At 41.3% G+C, this 22,123-nt stretch overlaps 1 protein-coding gene across 1 annotated transcript in view; it reads left to right on the forward strand.

Moving 5' to 3' along the window:
- TENM4 (teneurin transmembrane protein 4) overlaps positions 1-22,123 on the forward strand; it is a 321,343-nt gene that overhangs the window by 216,810 nt on the left and 82,410 nt on the right. The window contains exon 15 of the mRNA XM_026034516.1: positions 13,520-13,736. Within this exon, the coding sequence (XP_025890301.1) occupies positions 13,520-13,736 (217 nt within the window). The remainder of the gene's footprint in view (positions 1-13,519; positions 13,737-22,123) is intronic.

Here is a 22,123-nt window from a genome sequence, read left to right on the forward strand (position 1 = left end):
GGGGAAAAAAGAAATTATCCTGCCTATTGTACAATATAGACCACATGTGTATACCATGAAGAACAGCATGATCAGACTCTACAAACTTGGCAGACCAGCTCTTCATACCTCCTGGTTCAAGCTGCTCACTTTACAACTGGGTTACTCTCACCTTGAAATGAGCATTTTGTTGCCTTGTTAGCCTGCAGGACAGCAGATGTAGACAGGAGAGACAAAAGGCATTGACATGTTTACAAGTTGGTGCACATCAGCTGCTAACTTGCATTTGGTGAGCTTCTTTGGAACCGTGGTGTGCCCAGCTAGAGCACAGCAACTGTAGATTGTAACATATTGGCTTGTGACAGCTTATTTGTATGTCAAAGCCCACAAATAAATGTTGGCTTCTCCGTTCTTAAAATGAAAAAAATCATGTGTGTGTTCACACCATGCATTACAATCTGCAGATAATCCATGTCGAACATGCACTATGCTGCTCTTTTGATTTTGCTGCACTACTGCTAAGAACTCTCATCAGCTGGAAAGTGCAACAAGTGCAAGGTTACCTCTTTGACTTGTTTTTTTTCCTATATATCATTGTGTGTTGTAGAAATGGGTTGAAATTTAATTCGAATTGCTTAGATGAAGCATCTTCAGTGGTGTTGAGGTAYTTCAGAGCCCCAGGAGTCCTTGCTTAGCACAGAGTCACCTCTCTCTAGAGAGGTCACCTCTCGCTAGAGAGTCACATTCTCTAGAGATAATGTGATCACCTGAACTGTGAAGAAAATCTGATTCTAGGCTTGCATCCTAGAYGTTATGCTGGTCTCTGGACCTGGAAGCTGGAGCCATTCTTGTCACTTGGGTCTGAGGAGGTTCCTACTCTGATGTCCAATGTGTATCCACAAAGTGTCATAGAATAATTCAGGTTTGAAGAGTCCTCCAGAGGTCATGCAGTCCAATTTCTTGATGAAAGCAGGTCTACTTAGATTAGCTGTCCAGTCAATTCTTGAATACCTTCAAGAATGGAGATTGCACAACCTCACTGGGCTATGTCTCTTTCATGGGTGACAGCTACCTGTGAGTTTCTCAGATATCTGGAGTTTTCTCAGATGGCACTAGGCACCTCTGTTTAGACAGCTGAATCAAATCCCTTGAGTCCTTCAATGCAACCACTTTGTGACCAGAATGATTAAATGTTGGGGAAAATGGAGCACTTCCAAGAGCACTGAGGAAATGTGAATTTGAGCAGCCTTCTGAAAGGAGAGGTAGTATGTGTATGAGCATCGTGGCTTCTCACTCTTTATGTTCCTATCACATTGTCTGGACTGCTGCCTGCTCTGGGCTGGAGTAGGTTGGTTTATTATCTGACCTGTTGCTCATTTCAGGGCTATTGCTCAGCTTATCTTCAGATGTAAACAGCAGAGGTGGGAGTAGCTTTAGTCAGACACCTGAGCTGGTCACCACATGTACCATCAGTGAAGAKAGACAGGTTTATGGCGCCATTTGTCTGGCCTATTTCAGATATGACCAGGTCAATGCTTATTTTTGGTTGGTGGATTCTGCCTTTTAAGTTGCCTTCTGCCCAGAACAGTCTCTCTAGGCTGAGGCTTCACGAAGAGCAGCATGTTTTTTCAGAGAAGCAACATGGGGCTGCTCATGCRATGCAGTTTTGCTCTGCCTGAGCTCATCAGGAGACGTTTGCAAGGCTGCAGTATCATGTSTCTGCTAATCAAAACTGCTGCAGCTGGAAAATCCTCACTGTGAAGGGAGCTGAAGTCAGAAGCTTTTTTCATCAGATCCTAGCCTAATCATAGCCCGAGGGAGATGGGTACCAAATTGCAGGGCGTGTTTGCCATCTTAAATCTAGAGGCTGTTCATCCCCAGATAAACAATAACAAGCCAACCAGCAGTCAAAGAGTGCCTCCAAGAAAGATAATCTCTACCCAGGTTAGAAAAGAGGTATCGCCCAGAGCCATCCCCTCTCCACACACAAGTGTCATTTATCAAGGCTGACACTTAGGTTTCACACCCAGGCCCACTTTATTTACACTTTTAAACACAAAGTCCATCAACTTWAATGGAGTTGGAATAAGTAACGAAGAGCAGGCGATCATCCAGTATCTGTCAAGGAAACACAGTGCAGTGACACTGCTTTAACGGCCGAGGTAAAACACCCGGATTTTGCACGTTTGACCCAAGAGGCCGCAGCCTGTTTCACAACAAATGGGAGATGTTGCCTTAAAAGGGACTCGGAAAAGTGAGTCTTGCCTCTCTTTGGCAGAAATCACCTCTGTAATTTATGGCTGAAAGCACTCACTGCCCAAGGGTCGCTCTGTTACACCCTGGATACKCCCAGTCATGTACTTAAAAGATAAGAAGTTGGAGGGTTTAAGTGACCCAGGAAATCAGCTTCCATGACACATCCTAGAAGTAGTGTTAATGGCTAAGGCTTGAGAATGGGCAAAATACAGACCCCAATGCTTCTTTAGGGTCCTTTGTCAAGAACAGAGTGTGCAGGAAAAATAGAGGGAGAAAGGGGAGGATATTCCTTACAAGTTCATGGATAGGCTCCCAAAGCTTTGTTATCTGCCTTTCTTCCAGAGAAATTATCCAGCTGTATGAGTCACCCCATATTGAGAGTGAGAGAGCTGGCCAGTTCACATTTCAATAGCCTGAATACWCCCTGTCCTGAAACCACGAGAATATTGCAAATATTGAATTGAATAATTCTTTTTGTCTCAAGATTCTGATGAGCACAGCTGATCAGCCATTTGGTGGCTTTTGTTCTTTTGGTGGCTTTTGTTATTTTTGGAGGGTTTTCCAAGGTACCCACATCTTCAAGATGCATAAAGATTGCTGGTCCTTCAGGAAGTAGAACTGACTGTATTCTTAATTTCCTGCTTTAAACAATTCCAGTTGTTAAACAGCTGCTCTGTACTCTGCCTCAAACAAAGTCAATCACTTTACTTCTAAAAGGCAAGAATCTTTCTGGGATGAAAAGCATGACAGGAATATAAATGTTTCTAATATTAATCTGGCCTTTCACATTAATAAGAGGCTGATGTTCAATTGTCTGCTGTTCTCTGCTGCCCCTTTCTAATTTAAACAGATCCAAAGGCTAACATCAGTGATTATGCAGGATAATTTAAATATATATAAGTGTGTATATATATGTATACACACAGACACATATATATATTCCTATTAAAATAATGCTGGCTTGTCCTGAGCTGTATTACACATCATTACATTGAAGTATAGCAACTCTTTATTTTCTTACATGTTACCTGCTCAATGATTTTTTTTTTTTGAGGGAGAGGAGCAACTTTCCTCATCCCTTCTTCTACATGACTAGTAGCTAAGCCTCTGCCCCTCAGTTTATGTCTAATTCATGACAACTAAATGCAGTGCGTGTCACTGAGTACAAATGCAGGCTGCCAAAGTACACATGGGCCCTTTCTGTCTTTCCAAGSCCAGTTCTGTGCTCAAACAGATGTTACCCAAGAGCTCCCAGGTGGAACCATTCCCTTGTTTTCCTCTCCTCCATCCTGCTGAGCCAGGACAGCTCAAAGTTGCCATAGTCTTCAAACCCTGGAGCAGCAACTAGGAGAGAAGAACCAAGCCCTGTGTGATGGCATTTTGCCTTTGCTTGCAGCCTCAGGTATTAGTTAGTGCTGCCACTAGAAACCAGCTGTCGCTTCAGCAATGATGAGKCTCTGACCTAGACACATATGAATCATCAGAAATGGATTTTCAGCTGCAATAGATCCAGAGCATCTGCTTTACTGCGGAATAGTCCTTTGGTGCCACTCTACAGGGTAGTGCTTGTTCTCTTGTTTGCTCCATTCAAGAATCAAGTAGGGGTTGTAGTAAGGTGGAGACTTGCATAATGCTTTGGGACTGCAATATTTCAAATTCTTTGGCAAGAGAAATTTGGCACTGTGTGCTGGCCTTCTTAATGCCCATGTGTCCACCATGTGTCCACCACATGCCAAACAGTGTGTTAGAGAGTTGGCAGGAGGCTGTAGTACTCTTTGGCAGCATGCAGGGTTACACTTGGAGGTAGTGATGGAGTTGTAAAGGGAATTGTAAAGAATCTGAGAGAACCCCAGGGCACAAAACTTGGTCATTACAAATGCATTTGTAGCAGACACAGGGTGTTTTCAGTTTTTTTTTTGTTTATTTCCTTTCTGCACACTGCTATGAACCTTTACTCCATCCCTGCAAGGCTCTTACAGCACGGGATGATGGTCCCCTGGGCTTGGCAGGGGAGCTGTCTGCTTCCTTGAAACCATAAAAAATGACGCATTAATGTGTTAGCTGGATTTACAAAGGGAAGTGTTGAGATCTGAATGCACCTGGGAAGACAGCCCCCATAAATTAGCATTTACCATCACAGACAGATCCAGTCAAACAGCRGAGTCATCTTGGAGGAACCACAAAAGCTAAAAAGATGAAAAAGCCTGCCGTACCTGAAAAGATTGGGTTACTGGTATAATTTGTTATAAATCACCCAGCTTCTATTCTGTAGTTTTATGAGGACTGTTAATCAACCTTACCCCAAGTCAGAGAACAAACTGATTGTTTCATGTTTTCCAGGTTTTAGATCTTTTGACTTTACTCTGTGCTGGAGACAACACTTGTGTATCACCAGCTGCCAGTTGYTGGCATTGGGACTCCTGGGGTGGTCTGAATCCCTGCATCACAGCAYCCAGAAGTAGATGTTGGTTGTGCCATTGCTGAGGCTGATGTGGTTTGAACTGAAGGTCCAGCAATGTCTGTGGATTGGTCTGCAGCCTGGGGAAGTCCCTGGTACCTTTGACAAGTCCATAACAACATCCCTTGGATTCATAGATTTAGAAGGAAACTATGAAAACATGTCAGAAGAAACATACCATAATACCAACAAATACACCCACTTTCCTGAAATGAGGAAAGTTACTGGTGGGAGGGAGGCACTGCTKGCATATAAAATGTTAACATATAAAAAAGTTAACATCTTCAGAAAAGATAGGTCAGGATACACATTTCACAAAGCATTTCTGCTTCTCAGGAGATGCTTGAACAGAGTTTTGGCTCCTTTGTCCAAAGGAGCACCTCAGGAAAGCTCTGCCAGGCTTCCTTTAGCATCTGAGATAAGCTATTGCCTCATCTTTGGGGCAGAAAGTTCCCTTAGAAGCCTGAAGTTTTGCCCCTGAGTGTGCTTAGTCAACCTCTGTCTTGGGTGCACAGCCCACACGGCCACTGTCCTTTTGACCAGAACTTGAGAAGGAAGCATGCCTGTGTCTGAGTTATCTGAGGCCATTTTCCCAGTTCTTTGGAAAGAAGAAAGAAGTTTTTCCTCCAAGACGTCTTTGAATTGCATCTGATTCAGTTAACAGAGTATGTTAGGCTGAACTTTCGAGTAACAGCTTAATCATTGTGTCCCTTGCCCTGGAAAGGGAGAACCTTGGTGACAAGAATATCTGAGCTGCAGAGGGTGCAAGCCCATGGGTCCCACAGAAACTTCCGGGACAACCTCATTCCTGGACAACCAATGCTCAGTCATCCTCACAGTAAGATTTTTTTCCCATAGGTTCAGATAGAGCTTCTTGTGTTCTATTTTGTGCCCTTCTCCTCTTGTCCCACCGCTAGGTACCACTGAGAAGAGCCTGGCTTTGTCATATTTACAGCCTTCTTTCAGATATAAGTTGATAAGATCCCCTCTAAGTCTTCTCTTCTCCAGGCTGAACAATCCCAGCTRTTCCTGTCTTTCCTYRWATGATAGATGCTCCAGTCCCTTCATATCTGGAGTCCCACCATCATGACCATAACCTTTCACTGGATTACTCCTTTAGCTCCAAGTCTCTTTTGTTCTAGGGAGCTCAGAACTGGACACACATTGCTCCAGATGTGGCCGTATCAGGACTGAGGAGAGGAGAAAGATCACTCAGCAAATGTGTGCTGAGCACTTTTAGAGAAAGATGTGAGGACCATTTCTTTTCCAGGGAGCCATCAACCTGAGTTAACCAAGATTCAAGCAGTGATAACCTTTCTTAAGGCAAAATCAGAACAGCATCTTGGATAGAAAAAGAGATGCAAACATTGATAGCTAACTTCATTACAGGGGTGTCAGTAGACATCTTGCTGTGGCTTCTCAAAATTGCATTTCATTTCCCTTTGGTTTCTTACAGTGGAACTGGAAATTACAATGAGATATTGAATAGATAAAAGAGTTYTCTGCAAAGTAGCAGAATGAAACTTAATCAACAAATCCAATTGGCCTAATTTAGAGTGGGGGTCCTCACCTCAGGGCAGAACTTCACTATTCCTGTAAATCTTCATGAGCAAAAGCACCACCATGAACAAAGACACAGGCTTACTCTAGACCTACTGAGCCATTTCTTTGACTTCTGTGTTGCCAGAGCTTAGATGAGAGCTGGAAGAGTTAAATCTGATTTGCATAAGGGTAAGAATAATGAACTGTGCTAACTTTTCTCTGATGATCTGTAATTTAAGCACTCCCTATCCACTCTTTCCTGGTAGAATATCAGAGGCATCATAGGACAAGTCAGACCGTGCCCCTGCAAAGGATGATAATGTTGCCTGGTGAATGCTACAGAAAGGAGAGTGAAGGACAGATACTGGGTGAAGTGAGAGCTGTGATTTTGCGTATTATCAGAGCATTTTGCTCTTTCACTGACAACAGAAATGCTCCTGAAAGACAAGGTGTTTTTATTATTGTCTTTTCAGTTTCGCTTTTGCTTGGCAGTTTAAATGAGCAGCTTCTCCCACTGCATCCAGTGGCAAAAAGTCACATCACCTGAAGCAGGAGCAGTCCTGGAGTTGTCACATGTTCTCTCCTGGGTTTGCCATAATAAGGCTCTGTTGGATCACCGCCTTCCATGTCTCTCCATGGCTTCTGATGATAACTAGATGTCACGGTCCACRGGGTGTTCCCTGCGTACAAGCATCTCCATCCCTACCTGTGACCTGCCTGTTCCAGCCCGACACTTGGCACGCAGCACTCGTCAGGTGCTGCTTAAACACATAACAGCACCTCTGGCTGAGCATTATCTGCATTCTGCTGAGGCCAGCGTGACGGATTTTATTCGCAGGGTCTGTAGCTCCATGGAAATGCTCCATCATTCAATCATAGCACGCGAAGGCGCTGCCATTAAGTCAGCCTGCACAATTGTGGGGCTATGAAAAGTCGCAGCTAATTTGAAGTTTCATTAGCTCTCTGCTGTTCTTGTTTACTGCAGGAGAGGTCTCTCAACCCAACTCAACCCAACCCAACCCAAACCAACCCAACCGTTTGCTCCTGTGCAAAGCTCTGAGCCTTGGTGCCTTGTTGGAGCTGCCTGGCAGTGGCTTAGAGACATGGGAATGAGAATAGGGGAGGCTGCATGTTGTAGCCAGCCAGTGGGGAACCCAAGGAATGCAAGGTTGGTACCTTGCTGCTGGAACTGAACTCTCTTGCTAGATAGTAGTAGTTTTGAACATGTCGGTGAATTTTTGTGCTGGTCAGGGATGGGAGGGGAAATATGTCACACTGATTTAATCAGAATTTAAAGGTAAACCTTCCTAGCCTACCCTAGTCTAGACCCTAGTCTAATTTAAATGTCTACCTCCCTCGTAAGCCACAGTTATGCAACAGGCAGAGCTTATCCCACTGGCTTTGTGATTTAGGGTCTTACTCCATTCCTAGCAAAGGAGGCTTTCAAGGGGAGTGGGAGAGTTTGGACATGGGGTCTAATGGGCAAGGAGAACAGTCACAAACCTCTCTTTAGTGTTTAGGTGCCTTTAGTTAAAAGATGCCTGCACCTTCCTGAGTGCTTGGGAGGAAAGAAAAATGTTTAATTTGGCCCTAGGAGGAAAATGTCCTGGGAGTGCCTGGGAGATAGGATGCTTATTTATGCAAACCTTGTGATTGTCAAAATATACCTGAAATAGGTTTGCTTTCTTGGTTATTTTCCCAAAAAAAGGGGAATTACTTTGAAATTACTTTTGCTTTGCATCCTGCAAATACTTCACTGATCTATACCAGAGAGTGAGAGAGAGCGATCCTGAGTGATCCACACGAGGTTCCTATGGGCAGAGGGAGACAGGCAGAGCCGTGAGGCCAGGAGATCCAATCTACACTGACTTCAGAAGATCCAGGTTATCAAAACTGACCAGTTGTTTTGGATATTTCCACTTTTTTTTCCCCACTTTTTTCACTTTTTTTTTTGTGAAAACACTTCATGAGCAGTGTGGAAAATCAAGTCATTTGAAGTCAAAGGCAAAACTAGGTCCTGTCCTTCTCTATAGTCAGAAAGAAGTAGATTTAAGTTACACGTCAATGGTAGGCACTCAGAATATATCTCATTCAGTAACAGTTCCCTGATCCTTGTTAGACCAAGATCCTGCTCCAAGAAGTCACAGATAGCTTCAGAGCTCAGTCTTTTCCTTGAAGCAATCCTTGTGCTGAAAATACATTATAGATATGGATCTTTAATGAGAATTGTGGTTATTTGATTGAGTTGCACTAGTTCTTCAAAGTCCTTTGGGGCTAGAGCGGATGCTCTGTGAGCACAGAATAGAAAGGCAGTTTCTGCTCCCAAAAGCTTTGCAGACCAAGTTAGTATTTGGAAGAGCTCACCAGAGGGACTGATGGGTTTGCAATGATATGTGGTCTTTAAAATGAGGCAGAAACCTTTCTAAAAAAAGCTTTCCAACTCCACCCACAAGATATGAGCTAGATTTAGTAATCTCAAAATAAAATTCTCTGCGTACTAATATACAGAGAGGGCAGATTATCTGGACACAAGGGACTCTTCTGGGTTGAAAGTCAAAGAATAATGTTAGCTGAATAAATTAGAGCTGCTTTATCCTAAGTGACATGAAAACAACGTTTTTCTGCTGAGTCTGGTTGTTTTTTTAGCAGCAATGTTCTCCTTCACATCAATCCTTCTCTGAAGGGATTTATTTGGAGTCAGTGAGACAGGGCTCCCAAGGTGACATCCAGAGGTCCTGGCCAGCCTAAGTTATACTCCGGGTCCTTGCTTCTAAGTGAAAATGCAGCCCCCTGATTGTGTTGTGATTTATCAGATGTGGCAATTCTGTGCCACTGGCTCCCTTTTCACACAGACAGTGACTTGATTCACCCTGCAGTAACTCTGAGCTTGCAAAAGATATTTCATGGGTTTGCACAAAGTCTGTCCAGCAGAGGAGTTTTATTTTTGGCAGGACTGCCAGCTTGGTTATTAAGGACACCTCTGGATAGGATGCTGAAAATATATCAAATACATAAACACATGTGCTGCGTGGAAATGTTAAGGAACACAAGAGAGAACTTAAAATCTGGCTCAGTGACAGATCTCTAAATTAATTTGATAATTGAAAGGCATCTATGATTGAAGCTGTTTCTAGAGAGTTCCTTGTAATCAGGTCTAGGATCCAGCCCTACCCAATATTTTTAACATTGTCTTTGAGGATACTTTAAATGTTTGCTGGTAAAATCTTCAAAGCTTGGTGTGGTAGCAAACAGAATATGCTCATCATTTTGATACAGAGCGATCTGCCKCATGTGGCTACACAGTCACAATCAAACAAAATGTGTCTTAATGCAGCCAACTGCAAGATAATACCCCTGGGAACGAAGAGAGCATGTTATACTTACGGGTTRGGAGACTGTTAAAAAGCAATGACTCAGAACAAGATTTAGAGGTCATTGGAGATAATTGTCTCAACATGAGTTCTCAGCACAATGCTGTTGCTAAAAGGCTACTGTGATCTTTGGAAGTATTAAAAAAAAAAATAAAAAACAGAACCAGGGAAGCAGCCTTGCTTCTGTACCCATCAATCCTGCTACAGTTCCGTGTCCAGCCTTGATGCCCACAACAGATGTGAGGGCTGGAAAACAAACCTTACCATGGGAAGTTTAATCTCTTCCAAATCTCAAAGAAAAGGTTGAGAAACTGGAGGGCTGCACACGGAGGAGAGGTATTGGTAACTTTGCAGATAAAGGCGGAATGAGCTCCAGGGGCRGGATGTTGGAGTGAGACAAAATTCAACCTTGAAATAAGATGCAGTAATTAAGCGTTTGAATAGCTTACCGGAGGAAGTGGTGGACTCGCTGTAATCAGCTGTCTTTGAAATCTGAGATATCTTTCTAAAAGACGGTCTTTAATCCAGTTCTGGGAAAAAAAGAGACAGCTTGTGTATATAAGAGGTCAGACTAGCTAATCATAGTAGCCTCTTTGACCTTAAAACATATGAATTACTGTAATTCCCTCCAAGCAGAACTTTTAGCCTTGAAGGGAAGGAGCTCAACAACAAATTTGCTCTCTGATTTCAAGGAGCCATCGTCATATTATGGCTGTCTGTTGCATAATGGGGCTTTTTTCAAGCCCATAACCATATAAACATGGCCATAACTGAAAGCTTCTGGTGCTGTGTCTCGGCAGTCTGGGAGCTACCTGAATTACGAATCCAGACATCGATCTTGGCTGGCTGACTTCGCTGTAGCAAACCTTGGGCTGCAGGAGTCACCGAGCCTACGTTCATCTCCATCCTTCTGTCTCTGAATATCTGCCGTGAGTTCTAAGGAGGATTCACCTTTTTGCTTTAGGAATTTCAAAGGAGTTTGTATTTTGACTTCATACTGCTCGGTGAAATCTTACCTTGATCTATTTTCCTCAGCTTGCAGTATTGTCTTGTTCCCACAAGCTTGGGTTATTTTTGTTTGCTTTGTTTTGTTTTTAACATTTTACTCTGATTTTATTAATCCATGCAGCTTTCTGAATGCCTTGCTCTTCAAAGGCCTTACAAATGTCACTTTATCTTCGCTCTTCTGACTGAGCCAGTAAGAGATCTCAGGGCATGAGAAATCATACCTGTGCACAGTTTCATTATATCTCCTTACAGTTCACTGGAAGGCACCACTTGGATCATGTGATAGAAAGCACATGAAAATGGTATTGAGGGGCACATCACTAGTTATGATCTATTTTGTAGCTTGCCTCTTGCTGTTCTCCCCCCTCTCAGACAAAACTGAGCTTTAAAATTTCCAATCTAAAGAAATACTTTGCCTTGAAACTGCTGTTAATATCAGAGTTGAATAACTAAACTCTGCTTCAGCTCTTAAGAACCTTAAAGGCTTTAAGATGTGAGTGAAAAACCTCTTTGGTACAGTCCCCTACTTAGTCCATGCAGGCCTGAAAAGCATTATTTGAAAMATTAATCTGCAGAGGAGGCCTTGGCATTAACCACCTGTACAGAACATAGTCCTGTGCATCTGTTCTAACATTCATCCACTCCTCCCAACAGAAGATTTCCTTGCCATCTTCCAATCCCCAGATTTATTTCAGATGTCTGAAATAAAGACATGATAATGAAGAGATATAAACCAGGTGGTACCTGCCACCCTCTCACTGCAGTCTCTGCAGCCTTAGAAAACATTATTAATGTGTGGTAGAAAATGACAACATTTTATTTCCTTGAAATTGTGTAGTAACAGAGCTCACTTTTTGTTTTATTTCTTTTTCCCTTTTTCTTTTTTTTTTTTCTAATAGATAGGGATATAGACACTCTATATCCATGCAGATCTTTATTTTGTGAACTGTATCTCAAATTCCGTGTGAGTTTTGACCTTCCAGAATCCTACTGGCTTGATCATCTATAAAAAGTCTCTTTTTTTTTAATGGGCAAATAAAACATAATTAGTCTTTTTTCATTATCACTAGTCATCAAGAGAAAAGGCAGATGGGTAGATCTTGTGCCTGAGCTGATAAATTTTCGTGGCAATTTTGCAAGGTGTTATAAAGTTGCAGAGATATCAGTGCAGACAAAGGTAAGGATAATGGATGGGAATTTTTCAAAAGCACTTTGGCTAGTCTAACGCTGCKCCCATTATCATTAATGGCAGCTGCAGAGCACTTGTGAAAATGACTCATTGTGTGTGTTATGTGCACGTGTGTACRTGGAGCAGACAGGTCACTGAGCTCCTACCCACACACGGATGGGAAGCCCTGGGAACATCGGGCAGGCCTTTTTGTTCAGTTCTCCTTGTAAGGGTAGCCACATGAAATGATCTTGTCAGTGATGTTTTATAGCACTAAAATCTCCCAAGACCCAACTGATATAACTCAGCAGAATCCTAGTCCATGAGCAGTAAGCTATCGTAAGTACTACAGCAATAACAGCAGTTCAGATTCAGGTCCTATTTGTATTACAGTAAATTCAAAACAATACCAATGGCCTTGGCAAAAGCACTTCTAATTTGTGCTGGTGTGATTGGAATGAAACTCAAACTCACAGTCATAATGGTAAACTGGCTTGTYTTATTTTGCTGTTTTCTTTGAAATTGAAAATATATTATCCTGACAAGCCAAAATCTCAGCCCACTCCAGGAGAGACCCATCTCTCAGAATGGTTTTACTCTACAGATTCATTTCTTGCTTCCAAGCTGAAATTGCCAATAGGATGTTAGCTGTAAAGGTGGTTCCTCTGATATATAGAGCTCCCAGAAAGTAGGCTGAGACCAACCACTCATTTCACATAGACCTCTGAGCAGCTGTCACATGGCAGCAATTTTCCTTTCCTAATAAACTGTCTTGTTTGGACAGATGACTTGGAAGTGAGGGACTCCATATCCCATTATCTAAGACCAAAAATACCCAGCACCCTTATCTGGTATAAAAATCCATCTCAACTACATACTAACAGCTTTTATTTCTGAATGTGATGCTACATGAAGCCTCTTGTGAGCTTGTTTTGTGTTTCCTTTCCTGTCACTGCTTTTTACCATGCTGTCTGCAATGATCAGTAGCATCTCAATGATCTGAGAATCAGGTAGAGGAATGGGCAGGGTAGCAGCAATTTGATGACTTGACAGATATGAAAACCCTCATTTTGCCAGAAAACATTAGGCAAGCTTTGCTCAAATATGTGGCCACTGCTATTATTGTTTTCATTATTAATTTAGCAGTGCTGGAAGTACAATATTTGTAAGCTGGGAGTTCAAGGTCTTTGTTAACATGTATCTGCACAGAAGAGGTTGACACAGAACAAAACATGGTGAATTTCATTGTTTTCTTCTTAGCTTAGTTCTCCTGAAAGAGATCCTGATATCTCTGGGGGGATGCAGGGTGTTTCTGGTTTCTGCAGGGAACAGAACCCAAGTACCAACRTTACTGTTTGAAGCACAGAAAAAAAGCTTTGGGGGTCTCTTCRGGTATCTGAGTGCCTGAGATGCAAAATGACATATCCCAGAATCAACCTCAAATGTTTTTTTTTTATCTTTGAATATCATGTATATAGGTGAGTATTTTCATAAATATACATACACATAGTAATGTACATTTGATGTTACTGGGACTTTAGAGAATATATCCTATTTTATTCAAGCATAAATTGTAATTTCTCTGTTGTGTGCTTTAGAAGGAACTTCTGTTCCAAAGTCTACAATGCTCCATATTGCTATTGCAATATGTCTAAATTATATATAAATATGATACATATATATATTTATTTATTTATTAAATATAAGTATATCTAAAGTTTTCCTTACTTTCTGTAGATGGCCTGGTGGATTGCATGGACCCAGACTGCTGCTTGCAGCCCTTGTGCCACGTCAATGCACTGTGCCTGGGCTCCCCGGACCCCCTGGATATCATCCAGGAGACACAAGCCCCCATCTCCCAGCAGAGCTTGCATTCGTTCTATGACCGGATCAAGTTCCTGATCGGCAAGGACAGCACCCACATCATCCCAGGAGACAATCCCTTTGAAGGCGGGTAAGTGAATTTTGTTTTCATTGTTCAGTAAGAACTGAAGCACGATCCACTTAGCTACTGCACGATGTGGAATGTGAATTGTGTAACAAGGAATGGCAGCGAGAGGCAGGACACAAAACCTGTCATTGCCAGTGCTTTTCTATGCAAAGTAAGTATCTAAAGGATATCRTGATGGATGTAATTCTTTTGTCCTTCTGCAGCAAGGCAGGCACAGCTCCAGAAATCCAAGTGTGGAGACCTTCTTCTGCACTGGTGATCTTTCTTTGCCTTATATGTTTTCTCTTTCTTTGAACTGTAAAACCTTCTTTTGGTTGTGCTTATTCTGGTAGACCAGTAGAATTTCTTCTGCTTTATTCCATCACCTTCCTTATTTTTGTTGCTTTTATGAATTAGCCCGTTATAGAGAGCTTTCTGCTTACATTTACACCCAGGGGCTGTGTCACAGCTCGCCCATGAATTTTACCAAASAGTGAACAGTCCTGAAGATCAGTGCATAGGCGGGTTGCCTTTAGACCCTGTAGTCAAAACACTTCTCCAGTAAGAATTTTCATTCCCTAAGTGAAATAACATAAGGTCCTGATAGCAAGACAAGGTGCTGCTCTCTCAGTGCACATGGGCATAGGTCTTTTCTACCTACTTTCATATAGAAGAGTAAATGCCATTTATTTAGCAGGGCTCTTCTAGYTGAAGTGAATGTCATATACCAGAAGTAGCCAGTAAACAGCAGCAGCAGATGTTCTTCCATGTTACACASAGATTTGACAGAGCCAATAGAGAGGGAAACTAGAATTGTATTTACAGTGTCTGGTAACAGATGACTGTTACAGCCCTCTAAATAGCTACAGAAAATCTTATAGTACAGGAAGGGCCAATAAAGTGACTTCTGATATAAAAAAAAWCAAGTAGAATATAGATTGGTTTTAATATTAGACATTCTTTCTATCACTACATCACCAAAAAATGAGAACTGGCAAAGAAAACTTCTGCAGTTCAGYTCTGTGACTGCATTTCAGCTATTCCTGCCTGGATTTCAAGAGAGGGAGTCCACACTATTTTGTAGTTACTAAATCATGTGCTTAAAGCAGAACATCCTAACACACACTATGGATGTGGTATTCTTAAATCCCTATGTGTCTTCCCTGAGTGCAGCCTTTTGGAAATCCTGCCCCTGACCCATGAGATGGTTCTTGACACTTGGTTTAATTCCACCTGAATATTAACCCCTTACTTTCAGCTTTCCCCATAAGGCAATGAATGGTTTGACACTGAAGCCATACACATACAAGTTCACATGTTCATATAGATAAGATAATTCAGCACTCATATCTCTGCAGCCTTCTTAAGCCCTTCTGCATGTGACCAGATGCTCTTGCATGAGAGGATCCTGCCAGCATCCCATGGGTAGCACATCTGAGCACTGCTCTCTGCATAGGTCTGTGGGCTGATCTCAGACTTGAGCATCTTAGAAGCAGACCATTGTCAGGGAGCCATATGCTTACATGCTGGAGTCCCTTCTTTGCCTTGCTGCCCAGATCATAAGAGTCCTGGAAAGCTAAMTAGAGTGTTTCCCATTAAGGCTAAGCAATCTTTAAGTGGCAAACAAAGTTTGTCCATATTTTCAAGACTGCAGATTCTGGATCCTAAACAGTMCAGTCTCTTGACGAAATGTTAATATAGTGACTTCTCTGCTGTCAGTTATTGTGATTTGTTGCAATAAATCAAGCATTGTGATATAAACTATATACTATAAAATAGATTATAAACTCACAGTTTCATTTTCTAGGACAGTTTGGTCATAATTCCTCAACGTATCTCACTGTCGGAAGCCTTTCAGTAGAGGACTCTCATGTCAGAGCCATGCATAACCTTTTTGATTAGGTAGGAAGTTTTGATAGATGTGGGTCTAGTATCATGTCCACGATGAATGAACTGTTCCATTGACAACTGAAGTACCATAGGAGTCCTCATGCAAGTATGATAAAACACTTTGCAACCTCTCTTTAAAAGACTGCTAGCATTCAGGAGCACACAGAAATGGAAGGAAATAATGGGACTTAGCCATTTATACCCTTAATTGCTTCTGRGAGTGCCAGTGGAGGACCAGAAGGAAGTGTGAGCATCATTTAAGTGCCGCTTAGATTCCTCATGGAGTTCCGTGTGTTTCATCTCTATATAGGAAGAATTCTAATGTGTAAATGTCCTGCTAAAGAACAAAAGAATTTGGAAGGAACATCTGCTACCAGAAAAGTTTATCTGGCATATGCTTTACTAGAGTGATGGAATCAAAGATTCAAATCAATAAGAAGTGTTTTAATGATTGCTTTTCATTATCTGCAATAGAACTAATAAATGGGCCTCCTTGTTCCATATATGTTTAACATGAAGACTTGTAAGGTTGTCATTCTTAAAATAGCAGCATCTATATGTATATAACTAAATATGTCATATAGATGTGTCACCTCAACCTGTAACTCTATTGTGTCTTCAAGTCRTATAGCTGACTCTTTACATGAGCAGTTGCAGGTAACAGTGAAGGACCTCAGAAGAGGTATATTTTCCTCTGAGACAGGACCATGGCACACATTTGGGGCTTATTCATCTGTCATATTGATAAAAGTGTTGTTGTTCTTYGGGTATGTTAACAGACATTGTGAGTTCTTGTCAACTCTTAAAGATCTTAGAGATTTGGTTAAACTTGATGATTAGAAGTGTTTTCTGCTTGCTTAACCTGTGTCTGTAGTTTCACTTGAACACTGACAGGAGAAATTGCTGTCACAGTCACCTACAGTCACTAGAGCCACTTGGTCACCCTAGAGCCACTTGGAGCTCATTGGCAATTCTCCAGTGCTGTCCAGATGGTAACTTCTCCAAAGAGTGGTTAGGAATGTTTGGGAGCCAGTGAGCCTGGGTGAATGAGGCTGACTGCATTTCCACATGTACATGTATCCTTTCTGCCATGGCATTCCTATTGACTCTCCTCCAGTTGCACAACAGAGAGATGATAACTGCTCTTTTATCCATGGAGCTGCCCATGGAGAGTCTCCATGAGGACTGTAGCAGCAGCTGGGGAAGGATGAGCCATTTCCATCTCTCCTTCCAGCTACTGGCTGAATAGCTAGTCTAGCAAGAGAAGAGAAAGGGAATCTTTCTATTCTGCCAAAGGATTCTCTCTTCCACTATGTTGTCACAACTGTGATTCATGAAGTCACCTCCTTCCTGGTGTAGACSAGGACTGTAGACTGCTATAATATATGGCGCTGTTCGTGAGGGGTCACATAAGCAGGCAGTGCAACATGTTACATGAGGGGATCCGCTGTTTCCCATGAGGCTGARTCTTAAAAAGATACCCCTTAAGGTCATTGGTCTCTGAAACCACAGCCAACCATCCTGGACAACTTGATCTAGGAGACCTACTTGAGCAGCAGGGTTGGACTAGATGATCCAGAGGTCCCTTGCAACCTCAACCATTCTGTAATTCTGTGATACCACTTCATGGCTTGCTGTTGCATCCAACCATGCAGTTAGAAAGGAGGTATTTATCACCTCTGAGAAAACCACAGAAATTCAGTGCATTTGCATTCCTTTATGAACTGTGCAGATGTAGCAGCAGAATGGAGAAGATGACTGAATATCTATGCAATGTATTTCCTGGGCTTCAGAGATGCATCTTAGCTAGCCTTTAGTGAGAACAGCAGTGCAGATCACCTAATGGATACAAATAAATGAATGCCTCGTGACAGCTAGCCTTTGAGTGAATTTATTATTGAATTACACTCCAGCTTTTTAAGAACAAGCTGAGCTGACAAGCTCTCTCACCACTGCAGAAGAAAAAAGAAAGACAATGATAAATTACCCTGATGGATAAAGGTAAAGACCTTGTCTCCTCCAAAATACCAGCAATTATATATTATTCATGTTAGGGAAGAAAAAATAATCATTCTCATATTGAAATGAGTGTTTATGATGATAAAGCAAGTAGCTAAATTAAATTCTGAATGCACAGAATGTCTTTTCACATCATTTTGATGAACAGATAACAAGTACTCTTCTGCTACTTGATCGTTCTTGTATCGATTTTGAAACCACTTACTCTTGCTGTTTGCTTTGTATTTTTAAGCCATTCTTAGTTGTCCATCACCGTAAGGCACGGCACAAGATACAGTGGTGTCAAGTTGTTGACTTTAAAGCGGGACACCTGATATCCTTGTTCTCCCTTAAGGAACAGTCAKAAAATTGGCAGGACAGGGTAAAGTTTTCAGTCACAGAGTCTTTTATGTTAAGTGTCACTATAGGACTAACATGTCCCAGAAAAACATGTGCAGAATTAGTAGGTTCTGTAAGGAAAATTTGAAAAGAAGTCAGATGATTTTTGAGTTGATATGTTTTAGACCTCATCTTTTTATAGCACAGTTTTCATATATCATTTGGTAATGTCCTGCCAGTATTATTAATCCATTCTAATTAAATGGGCAGCTAGAAATAATCAGCTGAGTTATGGTAAAGACACATCAGAGGGTACAATCTGGTATCAGCTGCAAGAGTAGTCCCTTATTACCTTTATGTAAAAGCCTAAGAAGTTTCTGTGATTTAAAATTCTGATCAGAATCAAATTTTCTCATTTCTTTTTCCATTCCTGAGTGATGAGCTATCCCCAGACATATTTCTGCAATTCCTTGTGCTTCCCTGCACAATGTACCTTACYAGTGTAGTTGGTGAGGATTTATACAAGCTCTATGAGATACTAAGATTTAAAAGTACACTATAAAGGGAATTGTGCAGTATTTTATTATAAATAAGTAACTGGGTGCTTTTTTATTGTCCCATTAAGCTGCATTGATCCTAAACCCCGTCAAAACCAAAATTGTGAGTATTGATCATGGCCAAAGAAAACTGAATAAGGGAAGGGGGCTAGAGGGTAGGGGAAGATCAAACTGACTTCCAAAATCAGCAGTCCCTCTGGCTCAGTTCTGAATAATTTAGAATAATATTAGGAAGATATAATAATAGCCTTGAAAGGAGACATTCAAAGCAYCTTTTCTTTTTTTTTCATCCCTTTCTTCCTTCTCCTGAAGGGATACAGATTCCCCACAGCAGATCTTGCAGAATTCTCATTGCAGAGAAACCAAAGTTCTTTGTCTTTACTGTACTTCTTACCTTTAGATTCCTGGTGTGACTTTGATACAACGAAGCACCAAACATTTCATTTCTAGCTATAAACAAAAAGTTTAGAAAAGTCAGAGAAAGAAATAAAGCTAGCGAGATATGGATTTCTGGTGATGATTTCTCCAGAGTTGGCTGGTCCAGTCCATGGCTTTGGCCTGGCTCCAGCAGGATCCAGGTCCATTGKGCTCCTTCAGCAAAATAATGTGGATATGATCCAGCCACTGAGCTGCAGTGGCCTCTAGAAGGAATGTAGCTGCTCCACCGCTTGGGGCAGCTTGGAAAGATAAATGCTACAAGACTGTGTTATAGATATTAGACACTACTCGGTGATCCTGACAGTGAACATCCATGGTGCAGCTCGGTGCATATGCTCCTTTAACCAGCCTTGAGAACAGAGTCCATATTTTTTGCTATTTTATGGCAAACTAACACAGCACCTTTTCAAATCATCTCCTTCTCACCATTACTGTCTTCCAAAGGCATCATTTTGCTTTTGTTGATTTTGGCTTAAGCGAACTGCTTGTTAGCTACAAATCATAGCTTTTTGAAGTATAGAAGAATACAGAGGAATTTTCAAAGATGGCTCTTTTTTTGGTAATTATTGCTCTTGAGCATGGCATAGCATACATTTAAAACTTATCTTTTCAGTGTGCAAGGCAATACATATATGCCTTTTCAATGTTTGCCTTCTTTTCCCTTTGATTTTAAATTATATACTATGGCATTATTTCATCTCACAGGGAGTCTGAGTTGAGGATGGCATTATTTCTTTATAATAAGCTAATGAAAAATACTCAGCTACTTACTTGCACCTTGTAGAATTTATATCTGCAGGGTTCTTTGAATGGAAAGTYTCTCTCCATTTGAACATTTCTTTCCATAACATAGATAGTATAATCATAATGTAATTATATTCCACTTTAACAAGTGGCATTGAAAGGAAATCCTGTATACAGTCATCAGAGAAACTGAGATGGAGTTTTTAACAAATATTACAAATTGCTGGATATTTATTACCAAGTGTTTTTTTTTCTAGGCTTTCTGGGACCTTCCACTAGAACAAGTCATACTTGAAGAAATTATGAATTCATTCCTTCTCTGTTAATACACMGTAAACTACTCATTCCCCCTCTCAGTGGGTAAAAAAGTTTGAAAACTGAAGGAAAACCTACAGAAAAAAAAAAAAAGTTGGTATTGTTACCACAGATAAAAGAGTATACTATATATGTAACCAGCAAAGAGGAAGGAAACATAAAATACAAAGAGGAGAAATGACTAGATATGGCCATAATCAATTGCTTACAAATTAGACTCCACCACAGTTCTAATTTTAAACTCTTGGCCCTCAAACTGCAGAAGGAAACTTCCAGCACAGTGCAGGGACGAATTAGTCACCTTGGAAGAGTCAACCAAATGACCTTCACGTTGCACCCCACGGGAGCTGCAGAGACCCAACTTCAAGCAGAAGGTCATAGCACCTGCTTCTTCACTGGAGCTCAGGTAGCCGAGTTGTGGCTTTGAGTGATGCCTTTCATTTCACTCAGAACCACCTTGGTGGCTCTGCTTGAGCAATAAAGTAAGTACAGCTGCAGTGCATGAGTAGGGTCATCGCAGAGTGTGGCAAGCAGGATTTGGGCATGCTTACAGAATCCGGCAAGGTCAGCTTGTATCCGTGCTGTACCTAGGATTCAAAGGTCTCAGTTCACTCCTGTTTACCTAGGAGTGTGCAGAAAGCAAACCTCTAGCCTCTACAACTCCTAGGTACAAAGGCAAGAGTCCTAATAAATTAAGCATGCATTAAGGTACTTCCAGGATGATGCAGATGCTGACTGGTGGCTTTAAATTGTGCTTTTGGTTTTAGGAGACTAAACTGTGCCATAAATGTTGATGTTTTCTCCTGAAAGTGACACGTAGATATTTGATTAATATTTATTCAATATTCGAGATGATAGATTCCTCTGAAAAAGAAACAGCCCCATGCCCATTGTTGTGTATTAATCACTGATAGACATGACTCCTTGATAGTGAGCTGAGTCAGTAGCTCCTTTCAGTATAACAACATCACTAGAAACAACATGCGTTGTTCAATAGAGAGACTTGATTATCTCATTACTGCCTAGCATTTCTTCAAAGACAGCATCAGCTCACTGTTGTAACCATTCTCCCCTGGGACTATGACATGTTCATTCTGCAGAAAACCAGAGCTTTCTGCCCAAAGCTCTCAGTTTCCTCTCCTCTGTGGAAGCTTCCAGACCCCACAGCAGAATGGACATCTTGAGCACATGTAGGACAAAGCCACTCCAGGTGAAATCACTGGGGAACTGAGGGGGAGATCATTCTCCTGGCTTTGCACCCATGGGAGCTAAGCTCTGCTTTGCCAGATCGGCTTTGGGGCAGTCACCTCTGCCAACAGCAGAGTCCAAGCACAGTTTTGAGCAGTTTCAATATATCCAGAGGAGTCTGTCCTTTGAGGCTGACATTTGCATGCTAAATTTGTTAAAACCTCATAAATAGAAAATCAGTTTTAAGATCCCAGCCATAAACTCTTATAATATTTTATTGAAACACTTCTTTTTTTTTCATAATTCCCTTGGATCATTACAAAGCTATCAGACATCTTATATGTCACTAAAGAAATTTCTCTGCAATCATCAAAAAGAGAGCTCATTTTATAATTAACATGTAAATAATATATTTCTTCTTTTGTCCCATTCAATTTTACTTTCACTATATCTCGAATTCCTTGGGAGGAATTGCTTTTATTTTTTGGTCTTCTGCACAGCTGAATATGTGGCCACAGCTAATAAAACAAATACCAGGCCTAAGATATTATAATAGTACAGACCTGCAAAGTTCTACTTTTTTTTTTTTTTTATGAAGACTTGACATGAACATAGTACTCATCTCTGGAAGTTACTGGACCATAAAGTCTTTATCTCTCATAGAAATAATGGTTATAGGATCACTTCTGGAAAGTTACTAAATTAGTGTGGTTCAGAATTAGGTACAAAAATTACCTTGCACCTTATGAGCTACAGAAACCCTGACTTGGATTTTATGGACATTTTAAGTGTGTTTAAGAGCTAAGAGCTTAACTCCCTTTTCCTGGACTCTTGCACAAAACAAGACCCTTCCTTCCTTCCTTCCTTCCTTCCTTCCTTCCTTCCTTCCTTCCTTCCTTCCTTCCTTCCTTCCTTCCTTCCTTCCTTCCTTCCTTCCTTCCT

Source organism: Nothoprocta perdicaria, unplaced genomic scaffold (genome assembly GCF_003342845.1).
Source record: "Nothoprocta perdicaria isolate Ctin4 unplaced genomic scaffold, notPer1 scaffold_146, whole genome shotgun sequence".
Classification (NCBI taxonomy): Eukaryota; Metazoa; Chordata; class Aves; order Tinamiformes; family Tinamidae; genus Nothoprocta; species Nothoprocta perdicaria.